Raw genomic sequence first — 20,618 nt, 5'->3', positions numbered from 1 at the left:
GAGGGGGAAAAATCCTCCCTTGCCTAGGTATATCAATTATGATAATAGTTGCGCGCGCAAAAGTACCACACGAACACATGCACATGCACACCATCCCGCTCCCTCCTTCACACGACCCGCCCACCATCTCGGGACTTGCGTCACGTGACTCTCCAACGAGTCACACCGCTCTCTCTCCTCCTCGCCAGCACAGTTCACCCAGCGCCCGGTGAAGACGCACGGAGATTAGACCATCTCTCTGTGCGTTTGGCTGTTGATGCTTGGATAAAAGGGAGATAATGGACACACTGGAGGTGGATTTTCTGTTTTATCGTTCTACGCTTAAAGGACATTTATAGAAAACGGACATGAACTGGTCTGAAAGCATGTGTGATCTCCATGGGGCTGAATGGGACGCTCGCATCCGCTCCACTGTGGACTGATTCTCGTCTTTTTACACCTTCACCATGAGGCTCGTCTCCGCAAACTTCTTGGCACTGCTGTTCATGTGCGCCATCGGGAGCGTGTTTTACGTGTGGAGCGCGTTGGAGAGCCGCTTGGAGCGACACAAGAGGGGATTCACAATACCAGGGGGAGCTCTCCCTGCGGACCTCTCCTCGAAAAGTTTCCGTGCGTTGCTGGCTGTCCCGGTGGCACCACAGAAAGCTCACTTGGGAGGTCGCAACGTCACGGATCACACGTTAGGAAGCAGTCATTACCATCTGAATGGATACAACAAGAGACGGTCAGCGAGGACAGGGGGTCCGGTCAAGTTAGGAGGCTCCCCTCTGGAGGATGGGATATTCTGGAGCGAACGGTTAGAGGAGCTGCTTCCAGTGGGCTTCACGGAGGAGGACGCGCGGGAGTGGAGGGAGAAAGCCAGAGAATATCGCATTGTGAAGCTAGAGACTGGCTGTGGGAGGATATCCAATCAGCTCGCCACTTTTGAGGACGGTTCTAAAGCTTGTGTGCGTTATGGCATCAACGCGGATCAAGTGCAAGGGGAAACTCTGACGTATTACCTCGCTTGTCTGTTGGGCATTACGAACCTGCCTCCTCTGGTGCTGTCCCAGCTTAGTACTGACAGCGAGCAGTGGCAGGCAGTAAGGACGCGCGTGGAGGGGCTACAGTGGAGCGAAAGAGCCGTGGTCTCGCTCACGCAGTGGGTTTCTAACCTGACCGGAGTGGTGACACCTGCCCCGCTGAGGCAGGAGAGCAGCGGGCTTCACCCCAGCCTCAAACAACTGTGGAACCAAAGCGCAGCAGAGCTGCTGGAGCTCATGCAATGGTCAGACCTCATTATTTTGGACTATTTGACCGCGAACTTTGACAGGCTGGTGAGTAATCTGTTCAGCCTGCAGTGGGACTCGCGTATTATGGAGCGAGACACCAACAACCTGCTCAGAACGCCTCGCGGAGACTTGGTTTTTATAGATAATGAGGCAGGACTCGTGCATGGATACAGAGTGTTAGACATGTGGGAGAAATATCACAAGACTGTGCTGAGTTCTGTGTGCGTCTTCAGGCGGAGGACAGCGCAGCGCGTGGCCGAGCTGCACAGGCGCAGAGACGCCCGGACCAGGCTCGTGGAGCTCTATCGAGACAGCGAGCCTTTGTACTTTCACTTGGGCTTCCTGTCGGACGAGCACGCCGCGCTGCTCCAGGACAGAATAGACACGTTGCACAGACACATATTGCACTGCAAAGCAAAGTACAGCCAGCTGTGAACAATGGAAAGCAGGTGTTCCGTCGCCTTTGCGCACGATACACCTGCGCAAGCTGTCTTCACTGCAACTACCTCATGTGAATAGATGCCTACTTTATACATGATACAGCTGAACACGTGTTTGTAAGCTCTTTTTTGTATTTTCACTGTATGCCTCATAGTACGGATTCCTTAGACTCTGTGTCTTATTTCGGTGCAAGGGCAAAAGCTTTTATCCGTTTGAACCTGCCTTGTACTGGTTAATCTTAGCCTTAAGTTATCCCTTGACTAATGTATTTCTGTTGCTGGCTTTACATTTTTGCACTGTTACTTTATCACAGATAGTTCAAGCACTCTATAGTCTGTGTTTAGCCTTAAAGCCACATTTAGTGTATATTTTGTAATTAAGTTGTAAATATTGTCTGCTTTTGTACATTTGAAGCACCTTTAATTTAACATGCATTGTAACATTCCTCACCAACTTTTGATAAATACAGTAATTTAAGACATAAAACTTCTGTGCTGGGTAAGTTGTATTATTTTATTCAACAATGAGCATTCCAGTTTATTTCGTGCTTTGAGAGAATAATATTTTTCCACAATATGCAAAAATATACGTTATGCAGTTTGGGGATTTCCATACATCAGTGTTACAGTACATACATTTCCATAATGGGTCATTCAGGCTAGATAGTTAATCTCTTTATGACCTGCTTTTAGATCCCATCATTGATGTTATTGGACTAGTTGGTTTACACATTGGGTAAAACAAATCAATACAATTCTGTCTAAATAAGCAAACGTATCCTGATAGCTAAAGGTTTAATTCAGCAAAATCCATTTTAAAAGTTTTTAACATGACGTAACAGTTAGACGTTTGTATCAATCCTGAATTATTTGGTGCTGACAGTTCTGAGGTCTGAGAATACTTAGTCCCACACAAAAACAAGCCTCTCCGTCTCACACCTGCTTTGCGTGTACAGAAAATATCTAATGTTTTCATCTATCCAGATGTTTGAGACTTGGGTAAGTTTGAAAAATATATCACAAAAAAGCAACATTTTTGTAGATAAGCACCAGGGGAGTTACGCATAAAGTATTGCTATGTATAATTGGATATAATGGGGACAAAAATCAGGTATTGCCTCATTAGTGTGCATCAGAATTTAGTAGGAGCTGTCTGGAGTGTTTTGCTTTCATTGCCTCATTGTCGGATATTACTGAGGCTCAATGTTCCCCCAGGAGCTATTCTGTCAGCCACAGGCAAGCTCCAACAAGGCTCCCCTAACAATCCCACTCTAAATGATGAAGTAAAGAAGACGCGCCGGATCATTTGTGTAAAAAGAGCTCTCACCATTTGCTAACTACTATATCCAATCTCCAGGAGACGGATGGTAACGCGGGGCTACCAAAACAAACGTACACTGCAAACTGTTATTGGTTCAATATGTCCGCAAAACCGCAATTAATGAACGTCTTGGTCTCTGAGGAGGGTAGTTCACATGTGTAGCTTGTAATAGTATCCCACAGTAAAGTGTAAGGTACATGTAGAAGTAACGGCAGCTAGCCACCTTCATTATTTTGACGAATATGCCTTCACTTCAAAGCCTTTTAGACATACTTTTCTTATTAGTTCCACCGAGTGCCTCACTCCATCTTCAGGCAGATTTACAAGCACATCTGATGGACGTCTATGATAAAACAAATTCTTTAGAGAGGTCCAACTCTTTCTTCATTTGAAGTGAGCGATTTACAACTCTTAAGTCTAGACAAAGCTCTTTAGATCCGAATGTCAAATGCATCCATCAAGCATTATAGCCTATCAATAGTAGGGCTGGGAATCACAGGGGACCTCACGATTCGGTACGATACACGATACATGGCTCACGATACATGTGATAATCGATATTTTGCACATGATAGCCTGTTTTTTTTTAGCCAGACTGGAGCCACCTAGTGACTCTGCTAAATTTCATTTCTCTCTAGCAACTAGGTCAGGAATCGGAATACACTAGACGGTTTGCAAGAACCCTGGAAGTTGTAGACTGCACCGGCCAATCAGCGAAGAGCTGTGAAGCCATGATGTCAAACTCGAGTGCCTGTCTGGGTCCCTGGGACCCCAGCACAACAGTAAACAAAGCGGTCGAGACGGATGTAGACAAAGCCATACATTCTGTGTTGACAACGATTCCTGAGATCGAGGATTTTCACTCTCTGCTTTTTTTGCTGTTGTGCCGGCAATTACTTGGACATCACTGAGTGTTCCACGCATTACATACGTCACAATCGAATAGCAGCGATTGTTACTGCTACTTTTTTTTTTTAAGAACCAAATACATTTTAGCAACAATATTTCTTCTTTAAACCACTACATGTACAATGTTAGTATGAAATATATCTATTTTTATCATCAAAACTGTGAATTTGTCAAGTGTATTGCATAAACAAGCTTCCTTTCACAAAAATTGCAAAAAAAATCCTCTTGACGATATATCAATAGAGCAGCCCATGACACCAATACTGCATTAACAAATTTCTCATGATGTAACAATATCTGGATATTTCTGCACACCCCTAATCAATACTTCTGTTAGTTTTGTCTTTCATTTCATTTTGTTGTATAAGTTTGACTTTTTCTCAAGCACACGACATTACATGATGCAAAATACAAACTTGGCACATAATACAAAACCACTATTCTCCTGATCTGCTCACTTATGCTTAACCTGCTATAACCAATTGTCATCATTAGGGTCCTACATGTAAAGTAAATATTCAGTCTCTCTGGCTTTCAGACCACATTTTTAATCAACTCTCTCATGGACTTCATTGCTCAGCTTGTAATTATTATTTATGGAAGGCACTTAGTGACAGTTAAAAAATGTATTCCCATTACATTATAAGAAAATGTATTATTACAGTCCAGGACGTTGGTCTAAACTATGGCCCAGGAGCCAAACGCAGCCCTCAGACCATTTTTTATTGGTCCTCAGGCTTTCTGCTCAATTGGCCCAATTGACCATAGCAGTATTATATACAGTATAAGTAATTCTACAAATACAACCTCTAGAATATTAGATTGCACTGTGATATAGGCCTAAAATTAAGGTATGAATTCATATCAAAGTTTCAATTGCTCTGTCAAAACTATTTAAATTGTCCCCATATGAATGATCCACTGTATTGACCATCAATCTATGTTTCAATATTTAGGAAAAAAAAGTTTAGATCTGGTCTAAAACAACTGAAACAAAAGCAGTGTAGTTTACTATTGCACCATCCTCAAAGCCTGGTTTTGTTTTAGGAAAAATGTGCACACACTGACACACTGTATTTGTTATCAGAGATTCTTTGGGGGGATTATACGCGCATTCTAGCAACACATTTATGAAAGTGGGCCAATTGAATCAGTTGTTTTCTATTTTGGTTATTCATCTCATGACAGTGGCAGTAAATAGTCTAGTTTTTGTATACTCTCTTCTGTCTACAGTCAAACCCGTCTGCCATACATTCTCGTTGAACTTAGCGGCTTTACCCAGCTAAGCGCCTACTGCAGCTGTAATAGGGGCTTTGGGGATCAATATGCACATTGACGTTTTATAGGGGGCGAGTGGGTATGCTAATGCGCTGGTTGGCGTGTGTGTTTTACCATGCTGGAGGGCAGTGCTGCAGCTGGCCGTGGAGCTCCAGGCACGTCTCGACACTGCAAAGAAGAGATTTACGACAGTGAGGATTAGACACAAAGCCAAAGTGCGGTTTGCATGTCTAAACGTGAGTCTGCCTCCTCCTCTTCACGGATACGCGCCGTTCGCTCACCCCCTATGTCTACAGCTTACCCACATCTGCACCATCAGATCCAAGCAGCCGACGTGTGGTGCCAAATTCTTTTTTTCTCTCTTTTTTTCTTTCTTTATGTATTTGTTTATGAGTGTAACGAAGTAAAAAATCCTGTACTCATTTCTTTCCCATGTATTTGAGCAAAAAATGTATTCCTTTAGTACATATATATTGTATAAGCAGCTCTTGAGTCATTTAAAACTAATTTAGACTTGCCTCTTTTTGCAAACCTGTTTTAATTGCCGTGTGTATTGTTTTATTAATATGAATATTTTTAATCTGTAAATCACCTTGTGAGTAGCCTGATACATCAGCCGGTTTCATTTTGTGGAAACTGTATGACCTCACAGTGTTAGAATTCGTTTCCTCGACGGTAGGCAGGTACTTTTTTTTTTTTTATTTAAACAATCGCTGCTATTTGGTTGTGACGTATGTAATGCACTGCTAACAGGGCTAACTGGTATATTAAGCTTTTCCCAAACCCCGTAGGAAGAAGGGCAATAACGTCTTTCCCCTTGATAAAATTCACCAAACATTCTTTTTGTTCTGGCTTTAAATCCTCGATCTCGGGAATCGCTGCCAACACAGAATGTATGGCTCTTCGCTGATTGGCTGGTGACGGGACTTGCATTTCTAGGGTTTTTGCAAACCTTCTAGTGTATTCTGCTTCCTGACCTATTTGCTGGAGAGAAATGAAATTGAGCGGAGGCGCTAGGTGGCACCAGCCTGGCTCCCTTGTGAGCTGATGTCTCTGAAAGGTGTTCTATAAATAAAAATTACTTACTAACTTTTATGATCATAATATATGTGCTGCTTGCTATTTGCATCTAATTATAAAGCATTTAGTGTTTGATAATCGCCGTTATCGTGCTTAGTTGTTGTTAGCTTTACTCTCACAGCTGCAAAACTGCTCACTTGTCTCCGAGAGTTGTGAAAAGTGCTGTTAAACTCATCACAGTGAATGATCAGGATGTTCAGAATGCACAAGGTAAGTCAGGAATAACTTTGGACTGTTTAAAGTTAAGTTCTGTCACATTTTTAAGTAAAAATCAGATAGAGCGTCTTTAAATGAAAAATGCATGCAAATAAAAGAGCAGAAACAGCAGCAATTTCATGTTGTCTGCCTCCTTTCCCAGTTAATTTAAACATTACACGAAACATTTCCATTTAAATCACAAACATTCTTTACTTATTTACATAAACTACAGTGAAAATGACACAGAAACTCGATGTGCACAGAGGACTGTTCTATTCACGATCCATGGCACAAGAAGGGCATTCACTTTGTAAGCTTGTAAGAAGCTACCAGGCCACTCCCATTGAAGAAGCAGATGGGAGAGCATGCTTTGTTATTGTTGGCTGTTAATGGGGTCACACAGACTTTTAACAACTAACAAGGCAGTTCAAACTTTAGGAATGGCTACCAGTGGAAGTCTGCTTTCTATTTTTATTTAGTGGTCATACCTAATAAAAAACAAAAATGAATTTACTAAGAAAATGGGACGATAGTGGAGCATAAGATTAACGGTGCAACATTTCTAGTGAAGAGTCTGCCACCTGTTTGTCTCCATGGAAATGCTATTGCTTTATCTAGAACAGGGGTCTTACCAAACAAAAATGCCAGAGAGCCACTCATTTTAGTGGCCGCAAGAAAGTGAGATGATTATAAGAAAGAGGGCAAGCCTTGGGGTACAGTTAGATGCCCATAAAACATAACCATTCTCCGTTTATTTGCGCACAAGCTTGGGCTTCAAATTGATACATGTAATCCCTGATCCGCCCACTTAGAGATTTGTCAGAGCAAATCACTTATTCTCTGAGACTTCATAGAGAGCTCTTCATTAAGAGATGGAGTCACAAGTTTGCTCTATTATTATAGCAAGGTTAGCATGTTTATTTATGTTTATTTATTTATTCCATCCATCCATTTTCTTCCGCTTATCCGGGGCCGGGTCGCGGGGGCAGCAGTCTAAGCAGGGACTCCCAGACTTTCTTCAACCCGATCTTGTCCTTTTGGTCATTACCCAGAGCTCATGACCATAGGTGAAGGGAGGAACGAAGATTGACCGGTAAATCGAGAGCTTCGCCTTTCGACTCAGTTCCCTCTTCACCACAATGGTTCGATACAGTGACCGCATCATTGCCGATGTTATTTTTTATTATTATTATTATTATTATTATTATTATTATTATTATTATAGTAGTAGTAGTAGTAGTAGTAGTAGTAGTAGTATACTTTTTATCTCTTAGTATAATTGTATATGTATAATTGTTTCTGTTACTAATATTGTTTTTTTTCCTATACTGTTCAGTCTCTATGTACTTGTACATTTGTCCATTCTAACATATGTGTGTAAATAGCTTTATAATTGATTATGATATACAATATGTGATATCTTATACTTAATAAAAACAAAGTTTAAAAAAAAAAAAAAAAAAAAAGATACATGTACAATAGCTATAGGCATGCAGTTAACCAATTTTTTTTTTAAATTAAGCACAATATGTACAATTCAGAAATGCCTTGCTACCTGGAAGGGGGGTGGAGATCTAGAATGTTCCGCAGTGTAGATTAAACCTACTGTATCTATCACGAGGGAGACATGCAGGCCACAACACTATGCTACATTACAGTTCAGATCTGTGGAGAGTCCCCCCTTTTCACAGAAGGAATTCATGTAATTTTGAGCGACAGACTCACTGTAATGAATAAATGCTAAATGGATGTTTAATATCGTACAATGGAACATTCCAGGCAAAGCAATAACATCTCCATGGAAACATTTAAGTCAAGAAAAGTTGCACAGTGCACCTTTAAAGACAGACACTCAGTATCCTTTGTGACCTTTCCATTGTGTCAAGACACTTCAGCTCCACTGGTTACACTTGCCACTAACATAATAACTTGAATATTGTTGTCTTGTGGAAGAAAATAGGGTTTCACAATAATTTTCTTAAAAACAAACAAGATGACAGATGTTGGATTTTGGGAGATCAGATGCACTGCACGCTGATTAAACACCACTTCAAATGAACGATTACATAAGCCAACTTAATTACTTAGAAAACAGTATAAATCTCTTTTTTTAAATCAACTAATAGCGTACAAAACTTCACCATAATTCCTCTTCTCCTTTCTCCATGCAGAGTCACTCCATCAACTACATCTGTGGCCTTGAAGTTGAGCATCCGTCTTCCAGCCACCTCCTGCGATGTCATTTGTTAATTAAATCCAAAATGAAACGCTCATTTGGCTAATTAGTAGTTTTTTTGTGGAAACCCAAACATTTTAGCAGGAAGCTGTAATCATTCTAATGGTGGATATCAAAGGTTTGCTGAATCACCCTTTTAACTATTCACATATGTTCTTGCTTCCTGCCTCGCCTCGCTCTCGCCCCCACCCAGTCATTTTGCACCCACGGGCTACAAAAATTTCACAACACTTCTGACATGCTCTAATGATTGCAACTTGTACAATCCCCAGGCGCCCTAGTCACATTATTTTGTAAATCTCATCACATAGATATACCGGTGTTCCTTTTCAGAATGCAGTTGCCGTCTCTGTTTTCTTGTCCGAATCGTTTCCCAGCCGGAAGGGGCCAGAGCAGGTCGGAGCGTTCACCCCAGGTACCCATCTCTCCACTCAGTCGGGATAGCAAACATTCCAGAGCAGGCAAAAGGGAGGATCGTCTCCGTGGACACCAACTGCACTTTCCGAGTTCAGGAATCTCACGAGCGGAGGAGACGCCAGCTGTGTACATAAAACCGCTGTCAGAGGCTTGAACTTGAGGCCCTCTTATAATTAACGACATGTCCAGGCAGAAGACAAAGAATGAGATTTTGTAAGGGGAAGTTTAATTAGACGAATGGCTTAAAGGGATAGTATTGCACTTTTGAAAAGTAAAAAGTTCCCGGAAGTAATTTATTTATTTATGATCTATCCTATAATGCTGTTTCCTTATCAGAAACTTTTTTTTTTTTTTTGTTTCATTCACACATGTTTAACACACAAGTCCTGCATATTTAGGCTTTAAGTTCTTCTCTCAAACAGAAAACACTCCACTGTGTTTTTAAACTCCATACACCTTCACTAGAATCATTTGGATGATTTCAGATCTGGAATTACCAATCTCTACAAAGATAAAGGGTAGCTGTTAACTTTAAAACTATCACTTTATGACATTACAAGGTGAAAATAGAGCATTTTGAGCTTTGGAGATGTAGACAGACTGATAATAAAGGATTACTCAAACATGTGTGAAGGAAACAAAACAACTCCAGGTATGTTTTGAGGAGGTAACTCCAACATGGCTTAATGCTCACAAGTGTCAATTTTGTGTAATATAGGGCCTTTAAAGCATTGTTTCCCAAAGACTGGGTCGCGATCCTCAGGTGGGTAACAAGATATTTTTTGGGGGGGTCTCCTTGTCACGATCTGCATGTTGATCTGCATTATACAGTTCTGACACATGTTGAAATGTTAAGACATGTTTTGTATAATTTCTTATATTTTTGTTATTTTGTTCCAGTATTGCTGGTTCAATTGAATGTTGAAAAGAAAAAAAAAAACAGGCTACATTTAATGTCCAGATAGGCAGCTTATGAATACCTTTTATTGCTGATTCAGTGACTGGTTTTCATTGTTTTAAAACTTGAGTAATACTAATTGTTCAGAGAGACACGATCACTCAGTCAATAATAAAATATCCTCATTAATGTTCAATAATGGTCAAATCCACCTTTATTTTGTGATTTACAAATAATGTCTATTGACTTGGGTTGCGAAGGTTTGTGACTTTTAAAATATGGGTCCCCTGAAAAAAAGTTTGGGAAACACTGCTTTACATTTCTGAAAATAAGTTACAGTGACAGTATGAATGTGGTATTATAACTTTTATAATACGTGTGAGCTGTTTTGTCTGAGTGATTAAATTAAATTGGATGTTGTGGAAGGATAAAGCAGCCTGCATCTCCACCTGTTTAAGCAGTAAATCTTCGCATCTCACAACATAATAGATTTTTAATGGATATGGAAAGAGAAAAGTTGAAAGCCATTTAGAGACTTTTAAAATAATTGGACCTGTTTTCAGATGGTGAGAGAAAACCGGAGTAATAAAGGGAGAGGACTTACAGATGCTGCTGGGCCAGATCCCACATTCAAACATACACTGGAATAGTAGCACTGTTTCCAATCAGAATGTCTGTGACCTATTTACCATCACGGTTTAGTCTTTGGCAAAACCAATGTCTCTCTCACATGAACAAATGACTCCACACTCCATTTGACAGAACTTGTTTAGATGACTGAAAGCAGATCTACTCATTGTTTAGTCATTTGTATATTTGACCAGGCAAGCTCAACGAGACTCATGAATCACACACGTAAACTTTGTACGTGACTGCCCTGGACTTTCACTCGAAGATTATGGCAAAACATCCATGCAGTGTTTAGTATTTACACTAGACACATGTTAGACCAAACCAGACCAGTGTTGAGTTCAAGGACTCATCAGATCAGTTTCACAACGCTACACGGAAATTCTCCCATCGGAGCCCAATATAAGTCAGCATGTTTTATTTATGCAATGACGCAAAAGAGAAATAGCACAGAGTAAGATGGTGTAATTGTAAGAAGTGGAATGTTTATAGCGCTGATTCTGGTTGAGTTGATGAAATAAAATATATTTTCTGACTATAATATCAAAGTTTGTGTTATCCTTCAGTTGTCCAGGTAGGTTTCAAAACAAAAAATTCAAGTCAATCAGCTGGACAAAAGTTTTTGATGAGCTGTGAAACGTCTTCACTTTAAAACTTATTTGTCCAGTTGACTGATTTTAATTTCTTTTGCAATAATATATCACGTTTTGTGGAAATACTGGCTTGTCAAAGCCTGATCCCATCAGATCTCAGAAGCTAAGCAAGACTGGGCCTGGGTAGTACTTGGATAGGAGACCACTAAGAATTCCAGGTGCCACAGGGGGGTGCCAGTGGTAAAAAACTGTTGTTGTGTCCTTACGCAAGACACTTCACCCACATTGCTTAGTATGAAAGTGGTGTGTGCGTGAGTGATGGTAGTGGTCGGAGCGGCCGATGGGCAGATTGGCAGCCTTGCTTTGGTCAGTCTGCCCCAGGGCAGCTGTGGTTACAGCAGTAGTTTACCACCACTGAGTGTTGAGTGAATGAATAATGAACTGTAAAACTCTCTGGGTATCTTGAAAGGCGCTATATGAATGCAATGATTAATTCACTTTTTCAGTTGTAGTACATCTTTAAAGGGCCCATATTAAACCTTTCTGAGCTTTAATAATGTTGTTTTGTTATCAAAATCATACTTGGAGTTGTGTTTTGTTTCAGTCACACATGTTTAACACATAAACCCTGCAAATTTACTTCTTCTCTCAAGGTGGAACAGAGCATTTTGAGCTTGGGAGATGTAGAAAGACTAACAATAAAGAGTTACTCAAACATGTCTGAATGAAACAAAACACAACTTTAGGTCTATTTTTGAGGGGCTAACAAGATTCCCACATGACTAAAAGCTCACAGAGTCTATTTTGTGTAATATAGGACCTTTAATGTCATCTAAATGCATTGTACTGACATAAAGGTAAGGTGGTACAACTGCAAAAAATCCAATTATTTGTTGTAGTGATTTTGCATTGGGAAATCTTTAAGCTAAAATACTGTACATTCACTCTCCTGGTCCTATGGAAACAATGAAAGTTGCATTGAATGAGAACATTAACTTGGGCTATGATCCAGGTCCATTATGTAAATAAAGTGCATTTACAAATTAAAAATAAAATGTCCCTATATTTTACATAATCTTAGTCTTTTACTTTATGAGCTACAGAAAAAATTAAATTTAGAAATGAATGATTATGTAGTAAAGTAAAGTAAACCTGTTTGTACAACTCTCAGGCTACCTCAGTTTATTCTAGAAGAAGTCCTAATTCTAAGGTTACAGCTATAAATCTCCTCCTCTTGTCAACAAGCCCTGCAGTGCGGCTCTGCAGACACCAGCTGACCCGCCCCAGCTCTCATCTCCCAGAGGGCCCTCCACGTGTGAACGCTCGGACATAACTGGCATTCTTTCACTGGTTACAAAGTGCTGGGGAACTTCCTGCGCATGACTGAAAGATTTCATTATGAAACGCAGCACATACTACAGCGAGAGTCATTTAGTCACAGTTGAGTGGACACAAGCTATAGAGGAGGCTTACATTGGAGGGGCTGTGGCCGTGTGCAGGCAGGACGTCCCAGCTTAGGGTGCACCCACAGAGAACCCACAATGACTGCCTTTGTCCCAAACACTATGGCAGAGCAAGGAGGTCAGGGCCTTTGGGTGTCTTTTTTCCCTCCTTCCTGTAGATAAGTAGAAGGTAATGAGTTACAGAGACAAAAGCGACAAGACAGTGCATTCCACAGCTAATAAGAGGAAGGAAAACCAATGACAGCTGGAGTTAGATTTGGAGGTCTCATATAACCATCAGGTGCAGTGAAGAAGAGGTGATGAAACACAGACTTTGTACCTTACTAATAAAAAAAGTCTGTGTTATAATGTGTGACTTAAATCAAAGAGTCTATTTTGCATCATACAGGATCTTTAATACCTAGACACTTTTTTAATAAAGCGGATTGAATTCGTCACATCTAAAATTTTGTGATTTAACACCAACAATACATCGTGAAAGCCATTCAATTTGGTTTTCAAAAACAGTAACACTAAAGGAACTGTATGTAGCCTATGCTCTTACAATTTTTAAAAAAGGAATTAAAATCACAACTGACTTGCCAGCGCATTAAACTATATATGGACATCTACATGTTTTTCTCATTCTCAGTATATGGACGGGCCAACTGGATTTCATCATTGGAATGGTCAACCCAAATGAGAGACTCATGTAAAGCTCATTCTGCTTTATGAATATAAACAACTTAGACATCATGTCCAATGTTTCTGTTATGAAAAATAAAACAATATTACATCTGTCATCAATAAAATAAATATTTCATTTCTACATCATATCTAGGGAGACAGACAGCTCATGTTTATGGAATCTAAAACACAAATATTGCACACACTTTGTTTAAAACAGATAAGACAATGGGCTCCACTGTTAATTAGAAGAGGACGAAACATGTTGAGTCCAATTACCTCTCTGCACTGGCCTCGGCATGTGCCTGTCTGTCTCCATAAATGTTAGAAAACCGTCTTACATAATGCGATTTTAACTAAAGTGACTATTTCTGTAGTCACGCAGGACCCAGTCAGATTTGATCATGTGGAGCTCAGGCAGCAGTGCAGAGTACAGAGACAAAGCAGCTGATTCTGTTCATGTCACGAGATCTAACCAAAAGTCACACTACACGACCTGTTATAGCCCAGAATAGACTGCTTCAATCTCTAACGTGTTAATGCTGGCTTTCCATTATAAAAAAGAACCTTTGGCATATATCTTTAGTGAAAAGAATGGCAACAGATTATATCTGTGATACTGGATTTGGGTGAGCGGTTCTATTTTTATCATTGTTTTGGAAAATTGCGTCCATGTAGTTTCATCTGCAACTGGTAGCTCTAAATTGTGCTTTTGCAAAGACGTAGCCACAAACTGTATGCAGGGTTTGAGAGAGACAGTTCAAAGACATCCGTGTAAATAAACAGTAACAAAGATTTTAAAAAGTATTAATGTAGTCAGTTAAGTAAGCAGGAAGTAAGTTCCCCCTCTCATTTCCCCTTAAATATTTAATTATGCCTTATTTGACACCAGTCTCTTGCTATTTCTGCTACTTATTTATTTATACTTCCCTTGTAGATCAATAAAGTCTGTCTAAATCTAAGTCATAATGCAAGTAGGTATTTGAATTCGTGTTTTAACAACATCACTTCTGATACAATTAAGTTTAACAAAGTAAACAAGTATACAGAGTGCATTACTTGAGGGCACATTCACACTTGGGCCCAAACCACAAATAAACAAGGAATAAACTAAGACAAATCTGGGACTGACACCGGACTAAACCATGGATTAACCTAGACTAATACAGGATACAGGACACATGCAAGTCTACACTGGGACTAAACTGGGCTCAAACTATGATGCATGTTGTCATTATTATTATAAATCTTTATTAAGGACACAAAGAGCACATTTGGCCCATATGCAAAGTTACCTGGTCAGAAATCTTTTACTTTATCCTCTAAACTGTTTATTTTTGGATATTTATATGTGTAGCTCAGCCCTGAATACTATAATTTATCTTTGCCCCCTGTCACTGCTTCCCATCTGCTTCTACAAACTGGGACAGGACTAAATCTAAAAGTCTGGGAGATTACAAATAAATCCATTACAGCAGCGGTATATGGAACAAGAGATTTCCCTGGACGGACGGTCGGTGTGTTTTAAGTCTCCAATACAGACAGTGCAATTGGGTTCTGTCACAGTAAATCATACACACTCCCAAAGTCTAATAAGTACACCGCTGCTCCTGTCCACTCTGCGATGCCGCGCTTGGAGATTACAAAAACAAAAATTCTTTCCTGTTTTGCTTATGCCAGATAAAAATAAAACTTACATTAACCCAGACATCAGTGTTCCTAATATAGCATTTTCCATTACACAGTTACGCCTTTTTCCACGTTCAGATTTGCACTTGTACAGGGGATCTAAAATTAATCCACTAAGGTGTTTTTTGAAACAAGAAGTGCTTAGCCTCAATTTGGATTCCCTGTATTTTTCCTCTAATATGATTTGCGTCACAGCCGTCAATGCGTACATAAAAATAAATCCTGATTAACTTCAACACTTAATGCCATCCTATTTGTTATGCTTCATCCCTCAGCTCTGTCTGTGAAATGTCAACGCAGAAGAAGCGTTGATTTCAATTGCTTATGTGTTTCCCTGCTGTGTATTGTGTATGAATTTTAAAGCGTGGTTCATTGTGAAAAGTTATAACAAAGCTATTAAAGGGCACATATTACTCTATTTTCTGATCTATGTTATGTTTCCTCATCACAAACATACCTCAAATTGTGCTTTGTTTCATCCACGCATGTTTTAATACATAAATTATGCATATTTAGGCGAGTTCTTCTCTGTTCCACCTTGTGATATCATGTGGTAATACAGGACGCACTCCATTGTGTTTCTAAACTCACTAGAATCATTTGGACTATTTCAGCCCTGGAACAGACCTTTTCCACAACAGCCGAAAGTACGGCGATGTGGGGTAAATGTCACTTACATTAAGGCTTTTCTATGGCAAAATATCTGTGGAAATGTCTCATGTATTTTCCACCAGCTTCATAAATCTGCCCCATCACTAAATCTTCATCTAACATAGTGGACAAAGGACATATTCTATCCATGAAGAATTTATCCACAACGATCAAGGTAAGAAAGATGAAAACTTAAAGGCGAACAACGACGAGCATTAGGAAGCTTCTCCTGAACAAAACTAACATTATCATCATGAATAAAACATAAGTAATTGTTAATTCAGATTGATTCTAGATCATTTCTGATTCTGATTTCATGATGTAGATATTCGCAAAGACAGAGAGGTTTGTGCATTTTAAATGCAAGACATGTCATCTGTGAACATCTGTAGTATTCGATCTGCACAAATCTTTCTATCTGTTCCAATATTTACATATGAAATTGATTTTTATTTTTAATTGTAAAATCAGTCTGAGTTCACAAGTTACTTATGTTTTATTCGTGACCATTATATTAGTTTTGCTCAGGAGTAGTTCACATTAATGTCTTCATTTTCGTCTTTCTTCATAGTTGTGGATAAATTCTTCATGGGCAGTATATGTCCTTCGTGGACCTTGTTGAATGAAGATTTAGTGATGGGGCAGATTTATCAAGTTGGAGGAAAATGTGCGAGACATTTCCTCAGATATTTTGCCATAGAAAAGCATTAATATAACTGACGTTTACCCTAAATCGCGGCATTTCCAGCCATTGTGAAAAAGGTCTACTGCCAATCTCTTCTGAACAAAAGGTAAAAACTAGCTGTGAACTTGAAAACTACGGCCCCCTGACATCACAAGGTGGAACAGAGTAATTTGAGCTTTGGAAATACATTCAGACTTAAGATTTACTCAAACGTGTGAATAAAACAAAACATAACTCCAGGTATGTTTTTGATGCGGTAACAACATTCTAATGACTTAAATCTCACAAGAGTCAATTTTGTGTAATATAACACCTTTAAACACAAAACAGTAGAGTTCTGATGTAATAAAGCAGCCAATGACAGGGGCTCTTAGCAAAATTTCCCGTGATGCACTCAGATATTTTGCACGTTGGCAGATTCACTTTACTTGATATCGTCAGAGACTGCTTGTGCATCACATTAGCTGCTCTAAAAGTATACCTTATTGCTGTGTCATGCATTTCCGCCTGACATTATAAACCTAATTGAAATGCTCAATGGGCCACGGTCCACTGGGTAGAGTAGCGTCCATGCAAAGGGATCAGACTCACGTACACATAAAAATCGGTCATTTACACTGGTTTAGTACAGTGTAAATAAGAACGTGTACGCTTATGAACACGCAAGCAAATTAACAGTTTTATCTTTGGAGTGAGGATACTACGCATGTGATAATGGGCATCTGCAGCTCACAGGCAAGCGTGAGTGCAGTGATGAAATTACAGCTGTAGAATTAATCAAATTTTAATCTAGATCTGATCATCAATTTTCAGGTCCTCAGTCAATCCCCTGTCACTAAAAGCATGTTGTTTGGAGCAGAGTTTAGACTTTGGAGGAAGAAATTTAACATTTTTATGCCAATTATTAAAAGTCTATATTGTTTATTTTCAACAAATATTGGTAGAATTTTTTATTTGTCTTTAAAAAGTAGAAAATTTAATCAAAATTTGTGAATGATCAATACGAGATTTTGTTTTTTCATATTGCCCAGATCTTTTTGAACCAATGAAAATTCAAGTCAGATAGTTATGGTTATGTCTGCAGGTGATGCTGCTGCGATGTAGGGGAAATGTCACTTCCAGTTAATGCTTTTCTAAGGCAAAATATCTGTGAAAATGTCTCGTGTATTTTCCACCAGCTTCATAAATCTGCCCCATCACCAAATCTTCATCCAACAAGATCGACAAAGGACATATTCTGTTCATGAAGAATTTATCCACAACTATCAAGGTAAGAAATATGAAAACATAAAGGCGAACAACGACTAGCATTAGTGAACTACTCCTGAACAAAACTAACATTATGGTCAAGAATTAAATATGAGTACAAAGTCATTTGTTAAGAAGTAACTTGTTCACTCAGACTGATTCCAGAATTTAAATAAAAAATCTATTTCATTATGTAGATATTGGCATAGATAGAGAGATTTGTGCAGTTCGAATACAAGAAAATGTTTTTGTTTAGATTCGGCGTTTCCACACGTGCGCTGTGGCTGGAAGGCAAAAAGTCAGTGGGGTTGCTTGTTTGTGTTGACAGTTGCGTTGCGTATGTCTGTCATGAGATAAGTCATCTTATTTTGAAATAGGTTTTGCATTTAAATATTTTGACTTCATCATCTTACTCTAAGTCACTGAATGTTGAGAATCAAAAACATTACTTTGAAAAGTTAAAACTCGCTGATAACTGTTGACAATGTTGATGTTGTACACCAATAACTGTTGACTATGTTGACTGTTGATTTTGACTTGTTGATACGGACGCTTTTTCATGTTTCTTTTTTTCTTGAATGCTACAGATGTTCACAGATTACATGTTTAGCACTGAAACTGCACAAATCTCTGTCTATGCTGTCTATGTCTGAGTTGACAAGTTACTTCTGTTTTATTCGTGACCATAATGTTAGTTTTGCTCAGGAGTAGTTCATTAATGCTAGTCATTGTTCACCTTTAAGTTTTCATCTTTCTTACCTGGATAGTTGTGGATAAATTCTTCATGGACAGAATATGTCCTTTGTCGATCTTGATGGATGAAGATTTGGTGATGGGGCACATTTATGAAGCTGGAGGAAAATACACGAGACATTTCCATAGATATTTTGCCATAGAAAAGCATTAACGAAAGTGATGTTTACCCTACATCGCCGCACTTCTGGCCATTGAACAAAAGGTCTATTGCCATTTCAAGACAGAATAGAGACAATGCAAGAACAGTTTTCTAAATGGCATAAATGATTTGATTGCGTAATGTACATTTTCACAAGACACTGCAAGTTGCTGACTGTTGGAAAGTGGCTGTAGTCGTCGACTCAGACTCTAACCTAGTATGTTCCTCCCATTTAGCATGTATAATTGAATTCTTCCGGCCCACTAGTGCTGTTTTAGAGGTGCTTTGTCCTCTCCTTCCGTGCAGGGGAATCGATACGCAGAAGGGCAAGAGGACACGCGATACTTGATGACAAAATACCCCCATCTCGCTGAGGCAGCACATTGGGGGAGCAGCTGACCGGCTCTCACTGCCTGTTAGTCTTGGCTGGAGACTGGACCCTGCATCAGAGAGACCAGAGCACAGTTAGTCGCAGCATAGTCCCTTTGAATTATAGCGCCCCTCTGCAGTGCCAGTGAACAGTAATTTGGCTATTTCTATGTAAATTGTCCTTTGTGCCATCATAGTAGGCTATTGTATCTCACAAATGGTCGGACTAGTTTCTGTCTATAATGGTACACTGGTACATGAAGATGATTAAAGCCAATACTTAGAAGATGTCTATCAGCTAAGTTCAGAGGTGAGCTGAACTACAGATAAAAGGTGAAGCATTATTGAATTTGTCAGTTTCTGGTGACGTTATGATTACGGGTTTCATGTATGAGCACCATATACTTAAACTACAGTTAAAATTTTAGTTTTAGTTTTCTTTTTGAGATTTTATTGTGTCAAAATAAAAAAAAAAAAAAATTAAATTAAATATTGGCTGACATTACAGTAGACACAAAATTTATGTTTTGTTTCTGTTTTTTTAAAACCCAATTTTCCCCTCCCTTGTGCTAAAATAAACAGCTTAATATTGTAAACAAATATAACCAACAGCAACAATACAAAATGTTTCAGAGAACACAAAATAAAACAAAGGTGCAGAGACATAGGCCTGTCACATTAATAGAATTTGAAGCACGATATATTCCCACTGAGTAGCAATAAACCAGACCTGGGCATTGTACAGCTCCAAGGCCATGTACGGCCATTTGGTTGACTCAGACCAGACCATTTAAGCTCATTTGGAATTACGAAATAAACATATTTTATCATTTTACCTAATTCATGGACTAAAGCTGCATTGCTTTTATTTTAGGTGTTTTTAAATGACATTTTTTGTAAGGCAACCTAATTTTTTCATTGCTTAGTCATAACATAAACTCTTACCAGTCATACCAGCTTGTCAAAACAATATATTGCAGAACTGAGTTAAGCATTTTGGCCCGGCCCTCCACAGTATTTTCTGTTTCTCATGAGGCCCCATGGAAAAAATAATTGCCCTCCCCCGCAATAAACGATAGTATTGAAACTACTACGGTCATGGACACAAAGCAGGACAATCCCAGTAAATATACAGCATCATTAAAAGCCCTGAGCCATAACAAATATATAACAAAAGGAACCAATAATTAGCCACAGGAGTTGTTTATACCCTCTAAAGCTCAAATCGTATCATAGTACAGAAATATGGCTGAAATCCCCCCAAGTATTGCTAAGAAATGATAAACATAATAAATATTAAGCCCCAAAAATGACTGTTCCAAATTTCATATATTGAACAATAAATCAATATTGTAATTATTGTGGCAGGCCTACAGGGACAAGGATTCAAAAAACATTCACTCTGGGTTGAATATATGTGTCATCATTAGTACTGTATACTTGCACTTAAACAACTCCTTCTTATAGTACCACAGTAGTACACAGTATACTTACTTTCCACAGTTCAAATTGTTGTGGAACTTACCAACCAAAGATGAAAAGTACTTATTTTCTTGTATGCAGCCTCACTCAACATATTGCAGCTGTTATGGGGAGCCATGGCTACACAGAGACAGAGGCTTTGTCAAACAAGCCTGGAAATGAATGCGCTGCTTTCTCCTTTGAGCCCAGTAGACGTAAC

General features: G+C 39.2%; 1 protein-coding gene and 1 pseudogene across 1 annotated transcript; both read left to right on the top strand.

The window, feature by feature from the left end:
• The first annotated feature begins 210 nt into the window (after nt 1–210).
• Nucleotides 211–2,202, top strand: fjx1 (four-jointed box kinase 1). The gene has a single exon (XM_020935271.2). It carries the CDS (start codon nt 447–449, stop codon nt 1,704–1,706), a length of 1,260 nt encoding a protein of 419 aa, XP_020790930.1. The 5' UTR covers nt 211–446; the 3' UTR covers nt 1,707–2,202.
• Nucleotides 2,203–11,383: 9,181 nt separating this feature from the next.
• On the top strand, nt 11,384–11,501 carry LOC129409575 (5S ribosomal RNA; annotated as a pseudogene).
• Nucleotides 11,502–20,618: the final 9,117 nt, after the last annotated feature.

This window comes from Boleophthalmus pectinirostris, unplaced genomic scaffold (genome assembly GCF_026225935.1).
Source record: "Boleophthalmus pectinirostris isolate CB_2022bp ecotype Guang Dong unplaced genomic scaffold, ASM2622593v1 HiC_scaffold_2, whole genome shotgun sequence".
In the NCBI taxonomy this organism is placed as follows: Eukaryota; Metazoa; Chordata; class Actinopteri; order Gobiiformes; family Gobiidae; genus Boleophthalmus; species Boleophthalmus pectinirostris.
The sequence above is the reverse complement of the archived record's forward strand: the minus strand, read 5'-3'. Positions and strand labels throughout refer to the sequence as shown.

What these genes read in the sequence shown, in the direction of transcription:
- fjx1 (XM_020935271.2), top strand. Translation starts at nt 447, where the DNA reads ATGAGGCTCGTCTCCGCAAACTTCTTGGCACTGCTGTTCATGTGCGCC.